This window comes from Aulonocara stuartgranti, assembly GCF_965226115.1.
Source record: "Aulonocara stuartgranti genome assembly, chromosome: 18".
NCBI classification, from domain to species: Eukaryota; Metazoa; Chordata; class Actinopteri; order Cichliformes; family Cichlidae; genus Aulonocara; species Aulonocara stuartgranti.
This window is the reverse complement of record NC_138954.1, coordinates 13,051,241-13,074,105: the sequence shown is the minus strand read 5'-3', so window position 1 is coordinate 13,074,105 and position 22,865 is coordinate 13,051,241. Positions and strand designations below refer to the sequence as shown.

The window sequence follows — 22,865 nt, the reverse complement described above, 5'->3', positions numbered from 1 at the left end:
AGGATAGGGGGGTGGAGAGACATGGAGTAAGGAGGCTATCCCAGTCGCTACAAACAGAAAGCTCCACCTGGCCAAAACGACCCGCAGGGTAAAATCTATCACAGACACATGGAAAAGCAGACAGTTAAATCCAAACTGGCCCTAGGTCCTCTGACTGTTCTGCAGGGAGCTCCGGTCTCATCCATATTACATGCAGGAGCTTGTTTGAAGCCTCCACTGCTCCCTCTCTGCATGGGCAGCTTGGCTTTGCTGTTTGGGCCCCTCAGGCTCGACACCCTCTCCATCTCTCCCTCTCCCCTTCATACAAACACAGCTCCCATAATGCAAATCCATTAGCTCCCGTCACTCTTCCTCCATTTTTCCTCACAAGCTCTGGCTTTCAAAATAACCTTCCAAAGACCTTTGCAAAATTTAAATGTTCTTCCTGAATGTGGTTCACTGAAAAGATGAAACCTGCACATAGAAATCCTCCCGACATTTGGCCAAAGGCTGCTGTTAATTTCCACCCTGTCTGCACCAAGCTTCATGTACCAGAGCCTATGATAGGTGAACTCGATCGCCAGACTTCCTTCATTAACACACAAGACACATTCAATGTCTGATGCAAGGTCTGACAGCAGTCCAAGAAAAGCACAGTTGGGATTGGCAAATCTCATTACGGTTGAGTCAGAGCTCTAAGTGAACACACCTGGGTGCAGATCAAACAGACTGAGTGAGAGACCAGGGCGGTGATAAATCTTTGTCCTGGCTCCACAGTGACGCTGATGAGTGGAGAGCAGACCGCAGCACGGATGGAGCGCCGTGACTCACGCTGCAGGATAGGGTTGGCGTGGTGAGGGGGAGGAAGTGGCTGGTTTCTGGTTGGGTTTGTGTGTGAGAGTCTGGCTGCTTCTCTGACTGAGTATGACCCTTTGACTTCCTTTAAATCACAGACTCCGCACTGTGTCATCCAAACACTAGCCTGTGCTTTCATCGCTCTAATAAAAGATATCACGCAAACACATTCAAAGCCTGTGTCGAGGCTTCTGTCATCCAGCTCCGATGGCACAAACTTTGAGAGTTTTGGGGTTTGAAATTTCAGAGTCAGCCTTCGCTCCTCTGCTGCTTTACAGAATAGAAAATGAGGCAGATTGGATGTCTGCCAGAGCAGCTGACAGAAAAAGGCGACCTTGCCAAAAGATTTGCCATCGGTACACTGTGAAGGCTAGAAATCTTCACTCAGCGTGAGTCACTCTTACGAAGAACTGCTCTGCTTTCGGACTCATCTGGAATCAGGATGCGTTTCAGCCAGCACATTTTGATAGTGATGACAGAGAAAATTTCTGGCATAACAAAGTGCACTTGTCACAGGAATTGGTTAAACTGTAGCCAGACTGTAAACCACAAGGAACTCGTCAGAAGATAAAGTCAAGGGCAATAAGTCTCCATGAAGGTTGAGCCTCCTTTAATAACAAAGTTGTTGTTTTTTTTTTTTGTTTTTTTACATGAAAGCCCAAAAGAAGAGCTGGACACGCAAAGAATAAGTGTCAAACCTTGTAGACACGCCACTTTATTGCTCGGTGGCGATGGAGAGACTTTTCTCTTAGCTTGCGTGCAAGGATGCTGAAGTGCACTCCAAAGCCCCAACCCATGCAACCCTTAATTATGCTCCCATAGCTTAAGTATACTCAAATAAAAACCCATACTATACCTTTTATAGATGCTGTTAAGTAATTAATTGCATCTGGAGGTCAACAACCTCAAGGACTGTCTGCTACTTAGTTTAGGTTGTGAACAGTTGCAGTGGTGCTGTTGGAGATCCAGAGGGAAATCCAGATCCAGGAGTCCTCCATTTACAGTATCTAGATGAGCTGGTTTGGACCCCAGGAGGATATGGTATAAAGAAGACTGTATGTTTGCATATCTAGTGGCTTAAGAAACATCCCAGAGATGGATGAGTCCCATGAGTGTCGTCACTGCAGGTGGGAATAGCGGAGAGATAAACACATCAAGAGAAAATGGGAAGAGAGGAGACTGGGCAAAGCTTAAAATGTCCCTTTTCCCCATCCTTATTAATGCAGTCCATTTCCCAGTTGTTAACTTCACAGATTTGCCCGGAGCAACATCACCCAGGTTCCTGGAGAGAGGAGGATTTACAGGGTATTAGGGCTGCCACAAACGATTATTTTGATAGTCGACTAGTCACCGATTATTTTTGCGATTAGTCGACTAATCAGATCATCATCCATTGGACATAAAACGTACAGCTTATTGCACCAGCAGCATCTGCTCTTATATAACTATCATTAGCTTACAGCTTTAAGTGTTTAAGGTCTGTGCTAACTAAAAATAAAGAAAGACAAGATGATAGTTTATTAAATTTGAATGAAATTTGCAGATTGTTTCAGTGAAGTTTAATAAACTCCTTGCTATCTAAAATATAACAGGACACCGGAGTATATTCTCGAGCATCTCACACTTCTGATAATCAGCTGTCTGCTTGACTTTATTCAGCTGTGTAAAAACTATAACTTTAATCTCAGCCAAACCGATTTACTCAGGAACAAATAAAATACAAAAAAAGCCAAACAATAACATTTTTAAGTTATCTAAGTGACTTATATATCATGTTTAACCTGAGTAGCGAAAGACGGCGGTGGGTTTGAAAACGATTTGCCGGGAGTCCGGTGTTCTCACGGCTCTAGTGACCTAGCCCCCGGCTAGCTATCGAGCTAGTGGGTAACAGACGTCTCCGAAAACGTCGGAGCGCTTTTGAAAATATGCGGTGTCCTGATAAACTAAGCAGATATTTGAGGTTTACACAGCTACATTCTCGCCTGAAAATATGTTAAATGTTTATTTTGTGACCCATAAAGAATAACAAGAGTAATAGTAAAACTAAGTAGCTGCCGCCATTGTTGGAAACTGAGCTGGGCTGCGCTATGAATTCTGGGACAGAGCTACTTCTTCTTCGGGGTTTAACGGCAGCTGGCATCCTTGTACATGCAGTGCTGCCATCTTCTGTTTCAGTCCGTTATTACACTCTTAAATCCTGCTACTTATTCCTGCGTCTTTTGTGATCTTACAAAGCTTCAAACGACGCGTCGACTATTAAATCAGTCGTCGACGATTTTGATAGTCGACGTAATCGTGACTAGTCGACTAATCGTGGCAGCCCTACAGGGTATACAGACTGAAAGACTTCTAGAGCAAGCGGTTCACTGTGCTTCAATTTGAGACTCCAAGCTTAAGGTCACAACAAGGCATCGCAACTAGGTTCAGTTTGATAGAGGCAAATGGAGAGAAAATCAAACAGGCAGGAACACACTTGTGTGGAAAAAACAAGTCGTTACCCATCAGGGAAATAAATGGGGATTTATTAGTCAGTATTTCCCCCTGCTTTTCACAGAACTGCAGTACGCATGACTGATATGCGTTTTGGCCAGGATTGCGGTTGGCAGCCCATTGGGATTCAACGACACGCCTTTGATATCCGTTGTTTATCTGCTTGTCTCGGAGATTGGGGCTGTAGGAGAAACTATAACACTGCCCATATGCCGGGCGTCTACGTGTACTGTCTGATGTGTACATGGTGCTCCTATGGAAAGCGGCGTCTCCGGGGTTCTCCATTTATATCTTCATTAATCACCGTTCCCACCGGGAGGCCGCACAGAGGAGTCTTTCAAATGCAAACGCGTTCTCTCTACTTGCACACAACACACACACAGCCCCTTTACAGTATACCCACCAGCGTAGCAGCTCACAACACGCACAACCTGTCCGGCTGTCTTTCAGGAAGACCTGACAGTGGACAGTTAATCTTCTCGTCAACTGATCGATTAATTAATACCAAAACTCCTCATTATTCTGTTTTCTTCTAAAGCCAACTAAGCAAACGAGTCAGGCGTGTTTTGATCCAGAAACCTCTCTCTGCTTGCATCTTGTTTGAACTCGTAGCCCCACTATTCTCACTTTGTTCTCAATCTCGTTTTCCTCAGAAGCAGCAAACTGGTCTGGCGCCCTGAGGGGGAGCGAGCAAGAGCGCAGTGAACATGCAAATAGGCCATCCGTCGAGGCTTCTTTTAAAAGCCCGCAGGACGTTTAGCGGGGAGGGGCTTGGCAAATGTGTTTAGTCTGTGTGAGTGCTGGCAGACGTGGCAGAGGCTCCGCTGTATCTGGACAGACCTGTCTGTGCTGCCCACTGCTGCGGCAGGCTCACGTCAGGCCCGGAGCAGCACAGTTTCCTCTTATTTTTACTTTATTATCCAAAATAAAGAGCAGCAGCTGTTCCAGCCCAGTGATGGTACATTTCTAAATGTGGGGCTGTGGTGAACGGCACAGGCTGATGAACTGTGGCAGAGGCCTGTGGTCATGTGAAACCTAAAGCTTTAAAGGATGATTCTTATCTATTTCAGACAAAGACTAGGAAGTAATGGTTTGGGCACTCCTCCAGCGAGCTGCAACTCTGTTATAGAGCTATGATACTGGCACTGACCTGACGATGACATACCAGAGGCCCCTCAGCTAAGCCCCTCCTACCTTGAGAGGCCCCTTTTAGGCCTTTTACAACAGGCTGCAAACATGGGCCAAGGCATGGCTCGTTATACACAGACTGTCTCCCACACCAAACTACATACAGGCCTAATAGACTGTAGGTTAGTGTGGGCCAGCGTCCAAAAAGCGGCCGTGTATTCAGTATAAGGGGACAATTGTTCTAAGGAAAATGCACAAACAGACAGAAATATGTGTATGTGTGTCCTTCTTGTTAGCTGGGGAAATACAAGCTAGCAGGCATGTGATTGGCCAATAAAGAGGGCTGTTACAAGCAACATTTGAGGTTGAGGTTAATTTCACGTTGGAAGAAAGGAAATTTGAGGTCAGAGGCCAAACCCCCCACCCCAAATAAATAAATAACTAAAAAGTGGAGCAGTTTTGAGTAAACCATATTCAGGGCAACGTGTCCTGGCTCTAACCTCACATCCTTTCATAGCCTTTACTTCTCTTATTTGCTCAAGTTTCTTGCCCTCAGGCGGTCAAAGATACCGTGTTGCCCGATGCTGCTTCAAATGAATGCATGCGACAGCAGAAGCAGTAGAGAAGTGAACTTGGGACACTGATTCGCATGTCTGAACAGACAGGAACTTATGTAACACTGGCTGTGCCCTCTGTAAAAAAAAAAAAAGTCTGCTCCTTTCACTCTTCTTGTTTCCTTCTTCCTCCTTCTCCTCTTGATGCACCCTCCCCTGCCACCCACCCCCACTCTATTCAGTGTTCGTGTCACCCGGCAACTCGCCATATCCATCAAGGAGACCCGATCAATAGGCGCTGGCCTTTCTTCCCCATCCACCTCGCAGAAGCGCACAAGTGGTCTTATTGCTTATGTAATGATTGACTTATCGGGTCATTTGGCTGCCTACTTTGCTACTGTTCGCCAATTGGGGCCAGGGAGGGGGCATTGACTGTTTACGGATACATGTGAGAACGTCTGATTTGGGAGAAAGGGGGTAATGGTGAGCAATGGGTGGCAGCGTGAAGACCAGACTGCGGGTCTGAGGGCAGGAATCCAAGAGAAGGCAGGCAGTTTGAATGTCGAGGGGAGGTAGATGAAGAAGGCAGGCGCAGCGAACGATTAGCATGCTCGCCAAAATCCAATTAGACACCGCCCAAGAGAAAGACTGACAAGCAGACAGACAAACAGCCCAGGAGACAGCCAGAGAGTGCAGCTGCACCGGTCTGCGGTAATGAAGTCACTGGTTTCCAAATAGCAAATAGAGGAAGCCAGAAAGATGCAGCTGTCTGCCGTCTGTGCCGCAGCCACTGTGTCAACCCGGCCAGGGAGACAGACAGAGGAAGGCTGTTCTCTCCGTCTGACACTTCTGACTCGGGGCCAGCACAACGCTACAAACAAGGCTGGGGCAAAAAAAAAAAGGAAAAGCAGCAAACTGCTACACCCACCATGTTGGGGCTGCTCATTAGCGTTAGGAGACAAGCCCAAAATATCAAATCAGATTGCTTCTGCTCTTTCCTCTCTCGCTTATAGTGTAAAAAAAATTTTTAGTAGCATGAGCTTATTTACACAATACATTTGAAAATGGCTTTAAAAATATGAGGAACCATTTTCAGTCTAAAGAATGAGCGTCTGTAACGAACCCTGAGGTCAAAATGAAATCATTGTCTGTCGAATACTAAAGTGACTCCGGTGATAAGGTTTCAGCTTGTTGCTGTGTGCGTTGGTTGTGTCTAGTAAACTGTTTACACAGCAGGGATCAGTAGACAGGCTAGCACTGCCTCCAGGCACAAAGCGCCTTTATGGAGCGCAGGTCCTGGAGTTTTTAACTGCACCTTTTTAAGCCAAACAGTCCGAGCAGGATTTGGGACTGGGGGGGACTGGGGGGGGATTCCAGAAAGCTCCCCTCTTGTTTTCTATGGAGGTCCCAGAAATCTCTGTTAAAACTGCTTGTAAATGTGCACATTGACACTGTGTGTAAATAAGGGACATTGGGTAACAGTATACATTTGGGGTTAGACCAACACGCACGAAGGCGAGCCATCTTTCTAAAAAGAAGACTCAACTATGAGCTTGCCTGCCTGGCCGTCCACCAACTGGGATGTGGAAACTATGAGTCACGCAGCCAGTGCGGTGGAGGCGGCTGGACACAGAGAGTCTGGAGGATGTTCAGGGTGAGAGACACGTCCGTCTGTTTCGCTTCCTGTTCAGTTAACGCACACTTTCATTACAGGAATACACAAACAGAGAGTGGCTGAATGTGAAGGGAGAGCCCCTGTGTCCTGACTTCAGTACGAGGTCATCGTGTTCCTCCGGTCACTAACCTTTCACACACTCGTAAATCTGTTCAGGAGGGAGTGGTGTGAAGCTTATACTGGCATCCTCTATCAAGTCACCTGCTTCCTGGACACTCTCATGCAAACATCTTTCCAGGAATTTTAGCCATTTGTGACTTTGTCTGTCTCTGTCAACACCAGCATAACTGTTACATAAAATTTCACCACTGCTGTTAACCCTGCAAAAACCATTTCCACTGAAACCAAAACCCCACAAACACCATGTTCTGGTGTTTGTGGGGTTTTAACTAGAAGAAGAAAATGAGAGAGAAAAAAAAAAAAAAAACTTTGACTGAGAAAAAAATTAATTAAAAAAAAAATCACCACCTCACAGAGGAGACAGCACCTGAAACTGTGGTGAGACACATGCTCCAGAGGGCCTGGCAATGTGTGAGTGTGTGAGACAGAGAAACAAAGATGTGTCATACTGGCCTACACACACACACACACACAGGGGCAATGTGTCTCACACATAAACACACACACCACTGATACTGCGGGACTCATCAGCCCCCTCGACATTAGATACATGGTGCAGTAGTTTGTGCGCTAGTTTCCCTCTGAGCTACAAAAATGTCTCTGGCTTTCAGAAAGAACGTCTGTGGCTTCCAACATGCATACCGGCTGGGAAGAAGCGAGACAGGAATGTGGTCAGGACGCTGGGCGAGACGGTAGATGCTATTTCCGATGCATTCGCAAAAGGCAAATAATTCCTCTGTCTCGCACACATAAGTTGTGTGTCTTGAGCCGTACAAACCTCACACTCTGCACAAACTCTGCTCAGTCTTGCATGCAACCAGCTGCCAAGTAGTGACATATAAATCCTGACAATGACAGCTAACTTCACCAAAAACATGCATATAGATTTGCGTGTGAGCTAACCAGCCATTCACCCAGAATACAGTGCAAACCGGGGTAGTCCGCTGTGGTCACAGAGAGGTCATGAGACGACATAAACCAGTTAATAGCAGTGAAACGAGCTGGAGTTTCTCCCCCTCCTCCTCTTCTAAACACTGACCTTTCAATAGGATCGCTGCCCTGGCTTCTATATTGCACTGGCATGATTTTTTTTTCTACACAGCAACTTAAAAAAACAAAAAAAATACATAGGAGCAGTAAAAAAAAAAAAAAAAAATCACAATCAAATCAAATATAAACCCATTCCAAAGTGCTGGGAGTGACTAAATAAAGCTAAGTGGTCTGCTGAAAGTTAAAATAAGATAAATTTCTTTTAATAAATGTTGCCAGTCAAAACTATAACGGAAACTAAGCTTCAATTAACTGCACAGCCCTGCTTAACATCGGTTGATGTTCCACTACTGAAAGTGTGGCTTTCAGTACGTGTAGACTGTTCCAACATTCATTTTTTTAAACCAGCCAAAAAGCTCCTAAGCTGTGAACGGCACGAGATTTCCTTTCCATCAGCCATTATCTCAGACTGTGCTGAAAGAATGGAGATGAAGTAAACCTGGGTAAACTGGCCAGTTATTAGTCAGTAAAAAAGGGACCAGCTTATTTCCTTTTTAACTCTGTTTAGCTACAGTTAGTTTCCAGTGTGGGCTTCCCTGTTTCAGTTTAGTTTTTAATAGTTGAAAATGTTCGGTTTCAGTTTAGATTTTATTCATTTTACTAGTTAGGTTTATAAAAATGGAGGGCTTTTGCCATGGGCATCTCTCTCAGAAGTACAGATTAGATATTACAATATGAATAAAGCACTTTTTGAAGGGAGCTGACTCGGTCCCATAGACATGTACCCTCATACAGGTAGGTTCCGATACCAAATTTGACTAAACAATAATTCAAACTAAACATTTCCTCTGCAGTTAGTTGTAAGTGCAATATTGTGTCACTTAGTTTTCTTTCTTTTCCCTTTAAAAGTCTTTGTTGGCTATAATAACCTTGGTGCTGACAGATAACTCCAGTACCAGAGTTTCAGGGTTGCTTCCTGAGCCTCGCATATTGGCCTTTTGTTCAGTGACATTCCCACCGACCTCCAGGTGACCCGGAGGACAAATGATGCACTTCCCCTTCAGCTGTGGCCAGCTGGCCTAACTTCGTCTGATCAGACCTGCCCAGGCAGATGTCACCACCTGTCCCAGGCCTCAGACACACACACTAGGTCAACACTGGTTTAAGAAAACACCAGCCATTTTATTCAAATGAGCCCAACACACAAAACACAAGTCTGGAAGAGGGCAGGACAGAGGACGTGTCAGCTAGACAAACAAATATGGAGACTTTAATTCAAGAGAAAAGCTTTCACCGGTCAAACAGCAGAATGGTGATGAATGAGGATTTATAGCAAGCAAAGACACACTCAGCTTACACGGGTATCACTAAACAGGTGCACTTACTTTGTCTAGCGACCTCTTGAGCTGATAGTGGAACTTCTCTTTGACTTCGTCCAGCAGCTGCTTGAGTCTGGGCTCCTCCGGGGTCCCCTGGTACTTTCTGGCAAGCTGCAGGTAGCAGGGCCACTTGGCTGAGTCAAAGCCCCAGTGGCAGGTCCTCTTATCAGGTGACTTGTGCGAATGCATGACAAACTTCTGCGGTGAAAAGAGCAACTGGCACTCCACACACTGGATGCAGGGCACCTCGGGCTGGGTGTAGAACTGGGGCACAAAGAGACCCTGGCACTTCCCCAGACACTGGTGCTCCACCTGGAAGCTGGCTTCACTCTCCTTCAGGAGGCCCTGGGCTGACAGCTTACCGCTGGGGTCAGCAGGCAGGGCTGCACCAGGACGCAGCAGAGCGTTGCAGAGCCGCTGTGCATCCGTCAGTGTAATGAGGCCACAGGAAGGCGCGTTGAACGGCAGAATGCCCAGCACCTTTAGGATGTGCAGCTGCTCGGCGTCACAGCGAGAGCAGTAGACGTACAGCTCGTCGCACACGGTGTTGATCTGCTGCAGTGAGAAGTCGCGGAGCACGGAGTTGAGCACCTGGGGCAGGCAGAGCCGCTTCTCGCCCCCAACAACGAAGCAGGAGATGGACTCTCCCTCCAGCAGAGAGTGGGTGAGTTCAGTAGAGCTGTCGCAAGGAACCAGCAAAGGGCCCCCTCCCAAAACAGGAGGGGAGGGCAGGGGGGGCATGCCGGCCTGGGAATGCTCATGGCCCGTACGCGCAGAGAAGGCAGCCGGGCCCCCGAGGGAGCTCTGACTGCTGAGGGTGAACTGGGCCAGTGTGTGTTTAAGCCCAGGGCTCAGGTCCAGGGCTTTAGTAGAGCCCATAATGTGCAGTTCAGCCCGGCCTTCCATGTCCATGTCACAGTCAGGGCGTGGGTCCTCAATCTGCTCCCTCTTCACCTTGGGAGTTTTGGGGAGGGAGGGCAGGGAGTCCAAGCTGCGACGCTTCAGGTTGATCTCCGCCATCACGCGCTTCTTGATGGGCGCGTCTTCCAGCCGCTCTCTGTACAGCCGTTTCATGTTGCCCTTGAATGAGGTCAAGTCTTTGAAAGGGGTTTTCAGGCTGGTCTGGGTGCTGGCCATATCTAAGCACAGGGTTATTGTCGTTTCTGCGAGCTGACCAAGTTCTCGTATTCCTCTGGGTCTCTTTTCCTCCTTAACTCTTCTCAAATCTTCTGGCGATGAGACACATGCATGATCGTTACTGAAGATTTCTATCGTCTGATCTGTTCCCTGAGCATGAAAACACAAGGAAAAAATAGAAATAAAAAATTAATCACAGTCTTTTCTACCTTTCCTGTAGACAGATGAACAAACTGAAAAAATATCTGGAGCATTAAAGGTTTAATGGTGTCCCTGCGGGGTTGTTGAACAAGTCATCGGCTGTCAGCTTGGCCCGCTATACCAAATGGCCATTACCATACTTCACACAAACACGGGGGTTTTCTTCTTGGCTCTTGTAATTGAACCCCAGAGGAAGAAATTTGCATCCACCAAAGGTTCAAACGAGAAAACTTCTCAGCGCTGAGTGAGAATTTTAACAAGCCAAACCAGTTGACCACACAAGACAAACAGAAATCCTTCTCCACCACCACAACCACCAACACCCTACCTTTACCCCCCTCTCCCCCGTCATTACATTGTTAATGAGCGGCTGATCCACAATGCTCAAAAACATTTCACTTTGCAAATGAAAGTGCCCTTCCCAGCCACATTGTACGCTCCCGTAGGTGTGCTTACCCCACGCTGACCCCATCAACTCTGTGAAAAACAACTGATAAAAGCGTTAACAGCAGTCATCCCCTTCCCTCAATCCTCTCACAGCTTGACATTCAGCACTGTGGAAACCGATGTCCCCCCAATCTCTCTCTCCCTCCGTCTGCCTTTTTTGTTTTTAACTCTCGGATTTTACTAATAAGGTAAACACCGAGCGGCTTTACCGAATTTAAAACGCCTTGTAGTTGGTAATGGCTGCATTATGGTGCTGCAATATGACAGCAAGAGACAGCAGATTCCATGCACTTCGGCTCTGATGATACGCTTTCTGGTGTGGTAACGAAATGCTCTTTCTCTATATATACACGCATAGAGAGAGACACACACACACGCACGCACGCACGCACACACACGCCAAACGGAATTTTTGGCTTGTCAAAAAGGTAAACAGGCAGACTCGGTTAATTAACCACAAGACATGGTTTTGCATGCTTCTGCAAATTTTAGCATCCCGACGTTTTCTCTTTTTTTCCACCGACTGACGAGAAGAAGAAAAAAAGCTGTCGCGGTGCAAAACCTCTGAAACGGGTGGATGTTTGTGGGCGTAATAATGGCAAATACCACCGTGGGCCGATTGGCAAAAACAGCCATAAACACGGCAAAATTCAAATCAGTGGCTGACATAAAGGAGCGTTTGCCCCGATTTTTCTCGTGTTTTTTTAAACAAATCTATCTCGGTTTGCTTCCCCCAAGACACAAACCGTCTTTTCTCGCGCAGCCTCTCGCCCGAGCTGGACTTATTCACGTCACCCGCACTACTTCTTAGTACCCTTTTTTTTTGGTGCAAGGACACCGCGTATAACGCCAACTATCCCCCTCCTCCTCCAGTCTGCAGCCTCTACCTCGCCTCCTCTGCTGGCTCGGCACTGGTATGCAGACAGTGCTGATAATGACATTCACTGTCTGCGATACAGTCTGCTGTGGTGTGGTGAAGGCACCGCGGTTGGGCATTTATGCGCACACGCCGATTTTGGTGAGGGCACGGTGAGGTTTAAACCCGTGGCAATCTCCCCTCTCCAATCCCCCCCAAACACAGGTAGAACACTTGTCACTAAGGGTCAAAACACTTGCAATAGGTGTTTAATATTAAATATATGAGTGCTAGATTATTTAAAATAAGAATATGTTCTGAGTGTAAAAAATGTGCGCATTTGACTGGAAACCCGCTGAGAAGCAGCTCTCGGGTCCTTTAACACTAAATCATCATAGCGCTAGCTAGCCCGACCACCCCAGTCAGCCTTGCTCCGATACAGCCGCTCGTATAGCAGTCTGAACAGCTCAGAGGGCTGTGAAGCAGGCTAACCCAGCTCCCGTGAGTACAGACGGGCTCACTTTTGCCCAGTTCCCTCCCCCAGCAGCAATAACAACCAGAGTAAAGCAGGCAGAACCGACTTCAGCGCTCATATACATTGTAAGCATTGACCGCGACCGTTGGGGGGATAAACAGCCACCATATTAAGGCAGGCTAACCCCGCGCAGAGACTAATAAAGCAGGCTTACCGAGAGCACGGAAAGCGTTAACATCACGACTGGCTAACCCCAGATAGACACCGATACGGCAGGCTAAAGCAGATTAGCTTCGCTCCCCTTCACTCCGCTACTCACTGTCGGCCAAACGCAGGAATTCAACCATAATCGTTAATCACCGGCTCGGATTCGCTACTAACAAACCAACCTCCCGTCCCTCCTTAACGGGCCCATTTAACCGGCTCCGTCCTTTGAAACGGCGAGCACTTGCCTGGACGCTGTGTATCGGCCGTCCTCACTCTCCCGGGGTCCTCTCAGTACTGGAAAAGCCTGGCGGAGCGTCAACAAGATGCAGCTAGAGGCTCCACTACAGCGCCGTAACGTCACGCTGCACACGGCCGAGAGGCGGATACGTCACCCGGCTGACGGAAACTATGCGGGGGTGTCTCTCGCCTGTCTCTCCTCCTGTCTGTCGGCTCGCGTGTCTGTCTGTCTCACACAGTCTGTGAGGTTTGTTTCCAGAGGTGTGGACTCGAGTCACATGACTTGGACTCGAGTCAGACTCGAGTCATTAATTTTATGACTTTAGACTTGACTTGAAAAAATGTTCTAAGACTTGTGACTTGACTTGGACTTTTACACCAATGACTTGGGACTTGAATTGGACTTGAACCGGTTTACTTGAAAAGACTTAATATTTTACCCCAAATATAAAATTTAACACGCATATTATATAGAGATTGAAAATGTGACGTCATTCACGGGTAGAACCGCAAAGGATTCTGGGAACTCGTGGCAAGAGGTACTAGCGCACGCAGGCTTTCAATTGAAATCACAGCGATAAAAAGAAACACAAAAATGTCAAGAAGCCGTTGTATTATTAACTGCAATAGCCGGTCACATGACAGCCACGGGAAGCCGACGGGTAAAGAGATCGGTTGTTATCGGATTACGTCGTTGAAGAGAAATTGTTCGAGCCATGTTTCCGAAGTAACAAAGACTCAACGGATGGCCTGGATTGCAGCCATTCAAAGATCAAATATAACGTCCCAGAACACTCCAGCTCACAGGTTAGTCTGCTCCAAGCATTTACACGAAGGTCAGTGTTTTTTAGTAGTTAATACATCATTTTTCTTAACATAATTGGTGATATAGGTTACAAGTAAGTCTGGCGCTGAACAGAAATTGTCGCGCTATGCTCCTTTATTTATTGTGCATAAATAGTGAATTGTCCTGACACAATATTGCGTTTCGCTTCTGTTATTATGGTACATTGACAAAAACATACTTTTATTCACAGGATAAAACAGGTTTTTTGTATCACTAATTGCCCAGTACGATTACAGCATACAATATTATTGTCACTGCTACATTTCTGTGATGCTACCAGAAATTATTTCCACTACTAATTAATTACCGTTGAGCTCAAAGGTCCTATTAATAAACGGTTAATGAATGTGTATTTATGATGACGATTTGTGAGACTGGTAAACTTATGATACGTACGATGGTCTTTACTTTCTACACGGTGCATTTCAAGGTCCTGCACCCATCCGTCGGTAAACTGTACCTGGGCTTGTTGCAGTGACCTGAAGTTACTAAACTTCATGAGTGTATGCACTCACTCCAAGAAGCGTATGATTATAAATATGCATATAAATATGCTAAGATGAGATAGCTGACTTCATCTAACTAGCAAATGTTGTCCAGGCTACGTTGGTGATACAGTTTTTTTTAATGTGTATGATATTTTTGTCATGCGGTTTTAAAGCCGGTCCTACAACCGCATCCAAGAATAACATGCAGCTTATCTCAGAACTGTCGGTGAAAATTATTCTTGGAGCTAGGTTTAATTGAGCTGCATTTTAAAGAGGTGCAATTTCACAATTTGTGTATATTTTCTAAGTTCACTATTTTGTCATGTGTTGAGAAAAACACAGATTTTAAAATTACATGGTCTAATATTTACATTTAGCATATAACTGCAACATTATTTTTTCTTTTTTCTTTTTTTTGTAAAGACTCAAAAGGACTTGAAATTCAAAATTTCAGACTTGTGACTTGACTCGGACTTTTACACCAGTGACTTGAGACTCGACTCTGACTTGCCTGACATTACTTGAGACTTGACTTGAGACTTGAGGATAAAGACTTGAGACTTACTTGAGACTTGCAAAACAATGACTTGGTCCCACCTCTGTTTGTTTCCTTCAGGAGCAGGTAACGCTGCAGAGGCGGCCCCAGCTTTTTAAAAGGGGGGCGTAAGAGCCGGCGGGGGGAGGGGGCAAATCTAACAAACAACTTGAAAAACACCCCCCATACAGATGTGTTAAATACATCCTTTTGTTAAAGAATATTAACAGGTCTGTTCAGTGTATTAAAAAAAGGAAAAAAGAAAGAAAAACTTGTACAACTGTTTTACAAAGTGACTAAACAAGTATTTAGACTGTGAGGTCATATCAGAAATGGCACTAATCTTAACTCCATGTTATCGCCATGTGTAATTATTTATTTTTTTAATTGTTTTTCCAAGTCTTCCTGACATGGGGCAGTTTTCCAATTTCACTGTACTATTGTACTATGTATGACTGTGCAATGACAATAAAGAGTTATCTTATCTTACGTAAAGCAAGTGCACTTGTTTTCAGAATCATATACGTTATTATATTGAATCATCTATATTAATTAATTAATGCTCATTTCACTTTATTGCTGCAGCTTGAGATCATCTTAATAACTAATGTATTATTATGTATTATTATAAATATTAATATTAATAACAATAATAGAGCTCAATGGAGCAGCTCTGTGGCCTGATACAGATGTAATACATATAAGGCAAGGCTGTACAAGAGTTTAAGCATCCTTTTGTACTGAATAACTTGAATAACTGTGGTGAGCAATTATACCCTCTGAGGTATCTTTTGTATAATTTAAAATAATCCAAAGCCATCAATGAAGTAGCTACCATTGACTATAAATACAACCTCAGTCTTTTAAATGCCTAAAATATAATACCATTATTTTGAAAAGGAAGAAAATGTTACACACTAAATAAGAGAAATTATTTTAATACATATTTCTTTATTGTATTTTACTATAAGCCTTATTATAACTATTTGAAAGGGTATGGGAAACTTTTTTTAAAAGGAAACTGGAGTTTATATATCTTGATGCATTCTGAATCATCCAGGTAAGTAAATCTCCAAAGGCTGATTTTGTTCATCTGGACGTGAAAACGCTACTTCCAGATGAACAGAGTCAACCTTTGGAGATGGAGTTTATATATTTTTTAAAGTGTCAGCTTTATTTGTTATATAATGTAAGCCATGCTAGTTTGTTATTTCTTCAGAAATTGCACAGGGTTTTCTTTTATTTATTTATTTTTTTCTTGAGTTATATGGATTGCCATGCTTGGATTTAAAGGAAGATTTTTTTTTCTGCAGTTCCCTGGTTTGACTTACATATATTGCACCAAGTAGACTGAAAGCATAGCCTGTATATAAATGATGGACATAGTCACTCTGCTGCCTTTCACTATTTGGGGAAATTTCATTATGAGTTTATGAGTTCAGCATTTTCATCACCACCTTGTTCCTTTGAAATTAGATGTGGTGAGAGAGGGATAGATGCAACTGTGAAACCACCCCCTTGTTTGCTAATTAGCATATCCTCAACAATCATACTTACAATTCAAAATAAGGATGACCAGTCTACAACAGTTCAGAGCAAAAAGACCTGAGGACAATTTTCACATAGACTTCTATATAATTGGAACTTGGGATCATTACTTGCTAGCTATAACGCTACAATCATGTTTCATACTATGTATGAGCTGATCTGTGCTGGACTACTATGTAAAACCAAAAACTTGGTGACAGTTGGAAGAAAAAAACCCTCTTTTAACAGAACAGAAAGAAATACTCAATTCTGGCTTTCAAATGTCAATGCCTCTTGAGTATCTAAGAAGAATATTAAAACGTAAACAGCAGGATAGCTCTAAACACATCTCAACACACCAAGTGGCAAAATGCTGCCTCCTGGATGTGAAAGTCTTAATTAAATTTTATGGAAGGTAATTATAAAATGTAACTTTAAGTAAAAGCCATAATTGGATGCCGGATTGGAGTCTTTGCTAGGCCTGTTCTGGCCCTCGAGCCTTATGTTTGACCCCTCTGAGCTAGACAATTGAAACTTGGACACAGTTGGGTGTTCCACTAGGACGATAATCTAAAACACACATAAAAACCAGTTTTTAAATGGATGAAAGAGACTCAAATTTAACATCAACCATATCGAAGATTTGTTGACTACGTGTAAGAGCAACTGTAAGATTACAGGAAGCCAACAAATTTAAATTAATTCTAGCAATTCTGCCAAGAAGAGTGGTCAAATATCCAGCCGGAATTATCCCAGAAGCTTGTTGATGGCAACCGAAAGCATCTGATCGAGGTCACACGTACTACGGGACATTTAAACAGGCATTACCACAACTTTAAGTCAAGAGTAGCAAAGCCAAAACTTTTCAGGATGACTTTCCTGTAGAAAATCAGTTCAAAAATTCTGTGCGGACATCTTTAAATGTCTTGCTTTTTCCATCCAGCCACCCAACAGGATACTCAAACATATTCAGTTTACAAGGATATAAAACGGATACAAGCAGAAGTCATCAGTTTCCAAAATTACATTTACAACAGTTCATGTGTCTGATTATTTATGGCTTAGATCATTTTGTGGTTATTGACGTGGCCTCAGTTGATATTTCCTGGCACGAAATGGCACTCCAGTTGCTTCATCTATCTCACTGGCTTCCCATCAAGTTTGCAGTAGAAAACACACACACACACAGCTAGAGAGAGGGGGTGGGATAATAGAGGGCAAACTCACTGGGTAAAAAGGGTGGTTTCCTCTCCCAAAGCTCCCCTCCCCCCCTTTTTAATACGGCCCTTTCTTTTAAAAAAAGGTCAAGAGGTCATTCAGGAGCACCATTGTCCTTCTAGGCGCTGTGAGAGTTAATGAAATCTGACTACGAGGATGTTTAGACGTTACATTTTCTAATTTAAAGACGGCCATGTTGTATTAACTTTAAATACTCTCGAATCTGAATCCACACTATCATTTATAAAAGTCCTGTTTTCTGCAGGAATCTGTGAAGGTTATCTTCCTCTGTCGACACATGCTGGCGTTTTCTCAGCTGGAGTGCACCGTGGCTGGCTGACCCACAATCTGATGTCACACGTCTGTGAGAACAGAGAGGCTCGATAAAGCTTTGATAAACAACACGGTCGGACGTTTCGCCGCAGCCTCTCTCTGCCTCTCTCACTGGTTCGCTCTCTGACAGCAAGGTCAGCAATTGCATTATGAGAGCAGATGTGCATACACCCCATCCAGCCCCAGAGAACAACAAGAGGGACATTGATTTTCCTGTAATAACATCACTCTGTGTACTGCAGGGAGTAAATTAATCTCATATGTGCAATAATGTGACCAGCACTGATTGTTCATTAGGGGTATGCAGCAAAAAGAAAAAACAAATCCGAAGGATGAAGAGGACAGTGGTGGGGGGAGCTTGAGTTCACAGACAGAGAGTAGCAGTCTTCTGCATTGATAAGCCTCTCCATTAGCCGAGAGCCTGTCTAACCGTTATTGGACTTTGTACTAAGTGGACCCTGGGGCCAGACACCTCGCAGTTGTTTTCATACATCTCATCTGGGATCAATGGCAGATATTGAAATACGTACTAAGCCGTTCAGCAGATGTTTGTGGAGCTCGCTGAAGTGGTGGTCTGAGGTCTTCGCGCCTTCACCGCAGAGTGTGAAGTGTCAGAAGGACACTTGCGAGGTTTTCTTCTCCGTGATGTGTCAGCATGTATCAGGTTTCTCCTCGGTATCAGATCGTCATTTGTCTCCTATAATTAAGCACGAAGCAGCGGGGAACTATGTAAAATTTTATGCAATTAGGTGCTTTAAATAACGTTGATATCAAATCCGACTGATTGGACGCTAATATGCTCCCTCTAAACCCTTCTAAATCACATGGCCCACTTTTTGGAAACTTAAATCCTATTTGGTACACAACTTGGAGAAATCTGAGAGACACCAGAATACTCTGAAACCCGATTCGAGTTTGGGAAGCAGAACAAAATCTGGAAACCAGAAACCATCGCAAATGATCCAAACCAGGGCACCTCTAACTCATGTAGCAGCTGCTAAAGTTAAAATAATCAAAGTACAGCATGAGATTCTTCCTGTCCTGATATCTCAGACCAGTCCGCCAATGGAATCTGAATAAACCAAGTATTGATCTGATAGCAGCGTTTGCTTTTCCCCAGCTCTATAATCAGTTCACTGAGTCATTTACGTAGGGAGCAGTGACTGAATAAATGTACTCTTCTGTGTTGAGTCTTGAGTCAACCCTCATTGCTGTATAAATGGAAATTGGATGTCAATATTTGGTATGACCACCTTTATAGTTCATCACACCCTGAACTCTCTTAGACAAGCTTTCTTGTCGTTTGTCAGGCTGCTTAAAGGACATTCAAAGCTCTTCTTTGGATGTTGGCTGACTTTTTGTTCTCTCCTCTGTCAGGATGATCTCACACCGCTTAAATAACGCTGACATCCGAGCTCTGGGGAGGCCAATCCATGACTGATAAAATGGAAAATTTGAAAATTCAATTATTTTAGCATTAAAAACATGATTTCAGGTAAAGAGCTTGCACATGCTTTATGTTTCTCAACAGAAACATAAATAATGAGTTTATTATTTACTAATGGGTCTAATAAACCTGTTAAGCATTGTATGCTTTTACTGCATTGGCAGTGTGTTTGAGATCAGTGTTACTCTGTCCAGATGGTCTTACACAGTGCAATTCCATCTGTTTTGAAAAGATCCCCAACGCCACAGGCTGAAATTCAGCCCCAAACCATGACACAGCCTTCACCGTGTCCTGACATATTGATGATGATTTGAACAAAAAAGTTCAAAATTGGATTCATCCCTCTGCAAGACCTGTTGGCACTGATTTTCAGTCCAGTTATGGTGCAGTTTGGTATACCTGAGCCTTTTGTCCCTTCCCTAAGAACAGCTTCTTGACAGCCACCAGCACTGAGATCAATTCTGACAAGGCGTCAGTAGAGACAAACAGTAGATCAGCTGAAGGGTCAGATGCATCTCTCAAGTCTTTTTTTCCCTTTTGCTTATAGACACCACTTTCAGATACTGTTCATCTACTGTAGATATTTATATAATTATTAACTAAAGATAACTAAAACAAATGATATGTATGTTACTGGCAGCCTGTTACAAAGTGCCATGTGTACTGTACTGCACTACAACAGTCAAGAGTTTTGTGTTTGGCCTGACCTATGAATCATTCAGTGTCCAAAGAAAAATTTTGAGAGACCTTCAGAAGCCTGGAGAGCTATTGCTCAAGACCATTTTAAAAATTACAAGTTTGACTTCTTAGAAACAAAATACAAGGAAATGAGGGGTGACTCAAGAGTTTTACACAGAGCTGTACATAATAATAATAATTCCACCTCGTATTGTGTCATATACACACCGTTACAGAGGTGTACGATCACGAGAAAGAGCTTCAAATAATGAGATCATTGTATGTGAAATCCTCGTGTGCGCTCTGTTTTTGACTCTGTTTGACTTCAAAGAAAGAGGATATCCTTAATGTGATCGTTGAAGGCACAGCCCTAGCTGTGTGCACAGAAACCCCACCCACCTGTTGGTAAAAGCTTCTGTTCGTGAGCGGCAGCAAACCACAAGACAGTTCTGCTTAAGCAAAGAGGAGCTCAAACAGCTTGTTTCAGACAGTGATTGACCTGAGGTGCTGCAACAAAGCCAAGCATAAGACAAAGAAGCTTATTTTTGATACTTAAAATCATACAAAGCTACTCTAGAAGACTTGCATAAATGTAGAGCTGGAAATGAGCATAGATGGTTCACTTTAACCTGGCCTGGTCTCCAATACCTGAAAATCTTTATGGAGTCGAGTGCATCCTTTAATTAGACTGCATGTGAATATTATTGAAAAATGCACAATAATGTCACATGTGAACATCAAAATAATGTTATTCCTTCCTTTGTGCAAATTCACTGTAAGAGATGGTCTTCAAAATTCACAGTTCTTTTGATGCAGAGGTGCAACACATAAGAAAGGCTGCATCAGCAGTAGGGACCTGTCTTTAATAAGCAGGTCTGTACTGCCAGACTTGAATGACTGAAATAACATTCAGGTTCTTCATCACTGTCATCATAAATGTCAGCGTTTCTGCTGGAAGTTAACTACATTAACAGTCCTGGTCAGGATTATTAACTCTCGTACATAATCCCGTGTTTGAAGCCGTTTCACAGATTATTAAAAAAGACAGCGCTGCTCACTTTCATCAGATAATGTACTTTGAGTCAAGTTAAAATTAGTATTCGGTGTTGCTGTCTTCTGAGTAATAGCCTTAAACCAACAGCCCCTTATGACGCACAGCCAGTATGTGATTTATGTACTAAGAATGAAATAAAAAATGACAACACACTCTAAAATGAGAAACTGCTGTGGGGGGGAAAGAGCAGACAGAAATGTGGCAGACGCATACATCATCATACCGGGGGATTTCCAAATGCTACACCTTGTCTCACGCAGCTTAATAAGATCCACATCTGTAACTGTGACTGCTCTGATATTTAAGGGGAACTTAATTAACATAATTGATGCTACATGCAATACTGTACAAATGTCTTGAGTCACCCCTCATTTCTTCATATTTTGTTTCCAAGGAGTCACTTTTTCCTAATTTCTTAAAAGCAGTCTGGAGTTCTTCAGGCTTTCTGGAGGCTTTCAGAAGTTTGTCTTTGGACATTGGCTGCTTTTTCACTCATTTGCATTCCAGTCCTTGTACCTGACCATTTTCTTATTTTAAGCTACGTAACACTGACCTAAGAATAATTCTAGGATAAAAATTCACCGAACTCAAGGGATTATACACAATAACAGACAACTTCGCTAAGAACCAATTTCAAATTATATCTTTAATCACTGTGTTACTAGCAACCTGTCACAAAAACCCATTTTTGTTGTATTTCTTTAGTTGAATCAATTAAAAATTATAATGATAACATAATATATAGCATATAATAGTATTTTTGGAGCAACAAGCCGATTCCCAAAGCATTATTAGCTGAAAAACATATCTTGGCATGATTTACAGTTTATACTTCATACTACATTTGAGGAAACTGTTATTAAATTTGAGGAGGCTACTGACTGAATGCAGTGAGGACCTCAATGCAGACGCTTGGAGGAAATTGAAGACTGATATAAAGTAAGCCATTTATTCAACTGAACACACACACAGTACAAAATGAGAAAAATAGAACATTATACATTTACTTAAACCAAAAACAGAGTAACACTGGGTCAGGTCACTCTGATAAATAAAAGGAGAGATAGTGACCATAAATATACAGAAGGGCAATCAGTGGAAGTGGAGACAGCTGAGGACGACGAGACACAGGTGGACTAAATCACAGCTGACGAGACAGAGGAAGAAAAACTCTGAAGAAGAATCCATGAAGTAAATGGAAACACTGAACAAACCAGAAATTAAATAGATTATTTAAATAAACAAAACTTCAAAGTCCAAAAAATTAAATAAAAAAAAACCTTGGAGGACAAAAGAAGAAGTGGTAGGCAAAAATATCTATGGCAGATGTCAAGAAGCCGTTCTTAAGGAAGGGAAAGAGGGAGAAAAGGCTGAGGTATGCTGAATTATGCTGAAAATTAGTGGAAACAGGTTTGATGAATGTAGATATTAAACTTTCAACACATTTTGGATCAATTTATCGTTGATATGTACGAAGGAGATCACAAGAAGTGCAGCAGTGAGTGTCTACAGCCATCTGTAAAACACAGTGGAGGCACTGTCATAGTTTGAGCCGGCAATGTTGGAGATCTTGTCAAAACTGATGAAATCATAAATGCAGAAAAGTACCATCAAATTTTGATCGAGCATTCAAAACCATCTGGGAAGTGTCTGATTGGAAACGTCTTCATTTTTCAGCCAATGCAATAAAACCATACCACACAGTGGAAACACACAGTGGACACTGTCAGTCATCGATTGGCCTCCCAGAGTCCGGTCCTCAACATTATGGAAGTTTGCACATTTCAATAAATCACTGCACCTGTTTCCTATTCTCCCAGCAAAATATGCAGAAATGAGGGGTGGCTCCAGACGTTTGCACTGTACTCTATGGTTATATTATATGTTGCTGTGTTTCTGGTTTCTTCTTGCTGCTGGGTAGAGCAGATTTAATGAGGAGGACATATGTAAGCATGTAGACACATGCAGACACCCAGTTCCCCTGACATGGATTAAGAGTATTGCTGAA

General features: G+C 43.4%; 2 protein-coding genes across 2 annotated transcripts in view; one reads left to right on the top strand and one right to left on the bottom strand.

The window, feature by feature from the left end:
• The window catches only part of skila (SKI-like proto-oncogene a), a 35,719-nt gene extending 22,752 nt beyond the window's left edge, over positions 1 to 12,967 (bottom strand). Inside the window, exons 1-2 of the mRNA XM_082512858.1 lie at positions 12,739 to 12,967; positions 9,177 to 10,457 (exon numbers count right to left, since the gene is read on the bottom strand). Coding sequence (XP_082368984.1) covers positions 9,177 to 10,307 — 1,131 coding nt within the window. The 5' untranslated portion in view covers positions 10,308 to 10,457; positions 12,739 to 12,967. The remainder of the gene's footprint in view (positions 1 to 9,176; positions 10,458 to 12,738) is intronic.
• Positions 12,968 to 13,166: 199 nt separating this feature from the next.
• LOC309693535 (polyhomeotic homolog 3) overlaps positions 13,167 to 22,865 on the top strand; it is an 82,893-nt gene continuing 73,194 nt past the window's right edge. Inside the window, exon 1 of the mRNA XM_082512851.1 lies at positions 13,167 to 13,537. The gene's annotated coding sequence lies outside the window, so the exon portion shown is untranslated. The remainder of the gene's footprint in view (positions 13,538 to 22,865) is intronic.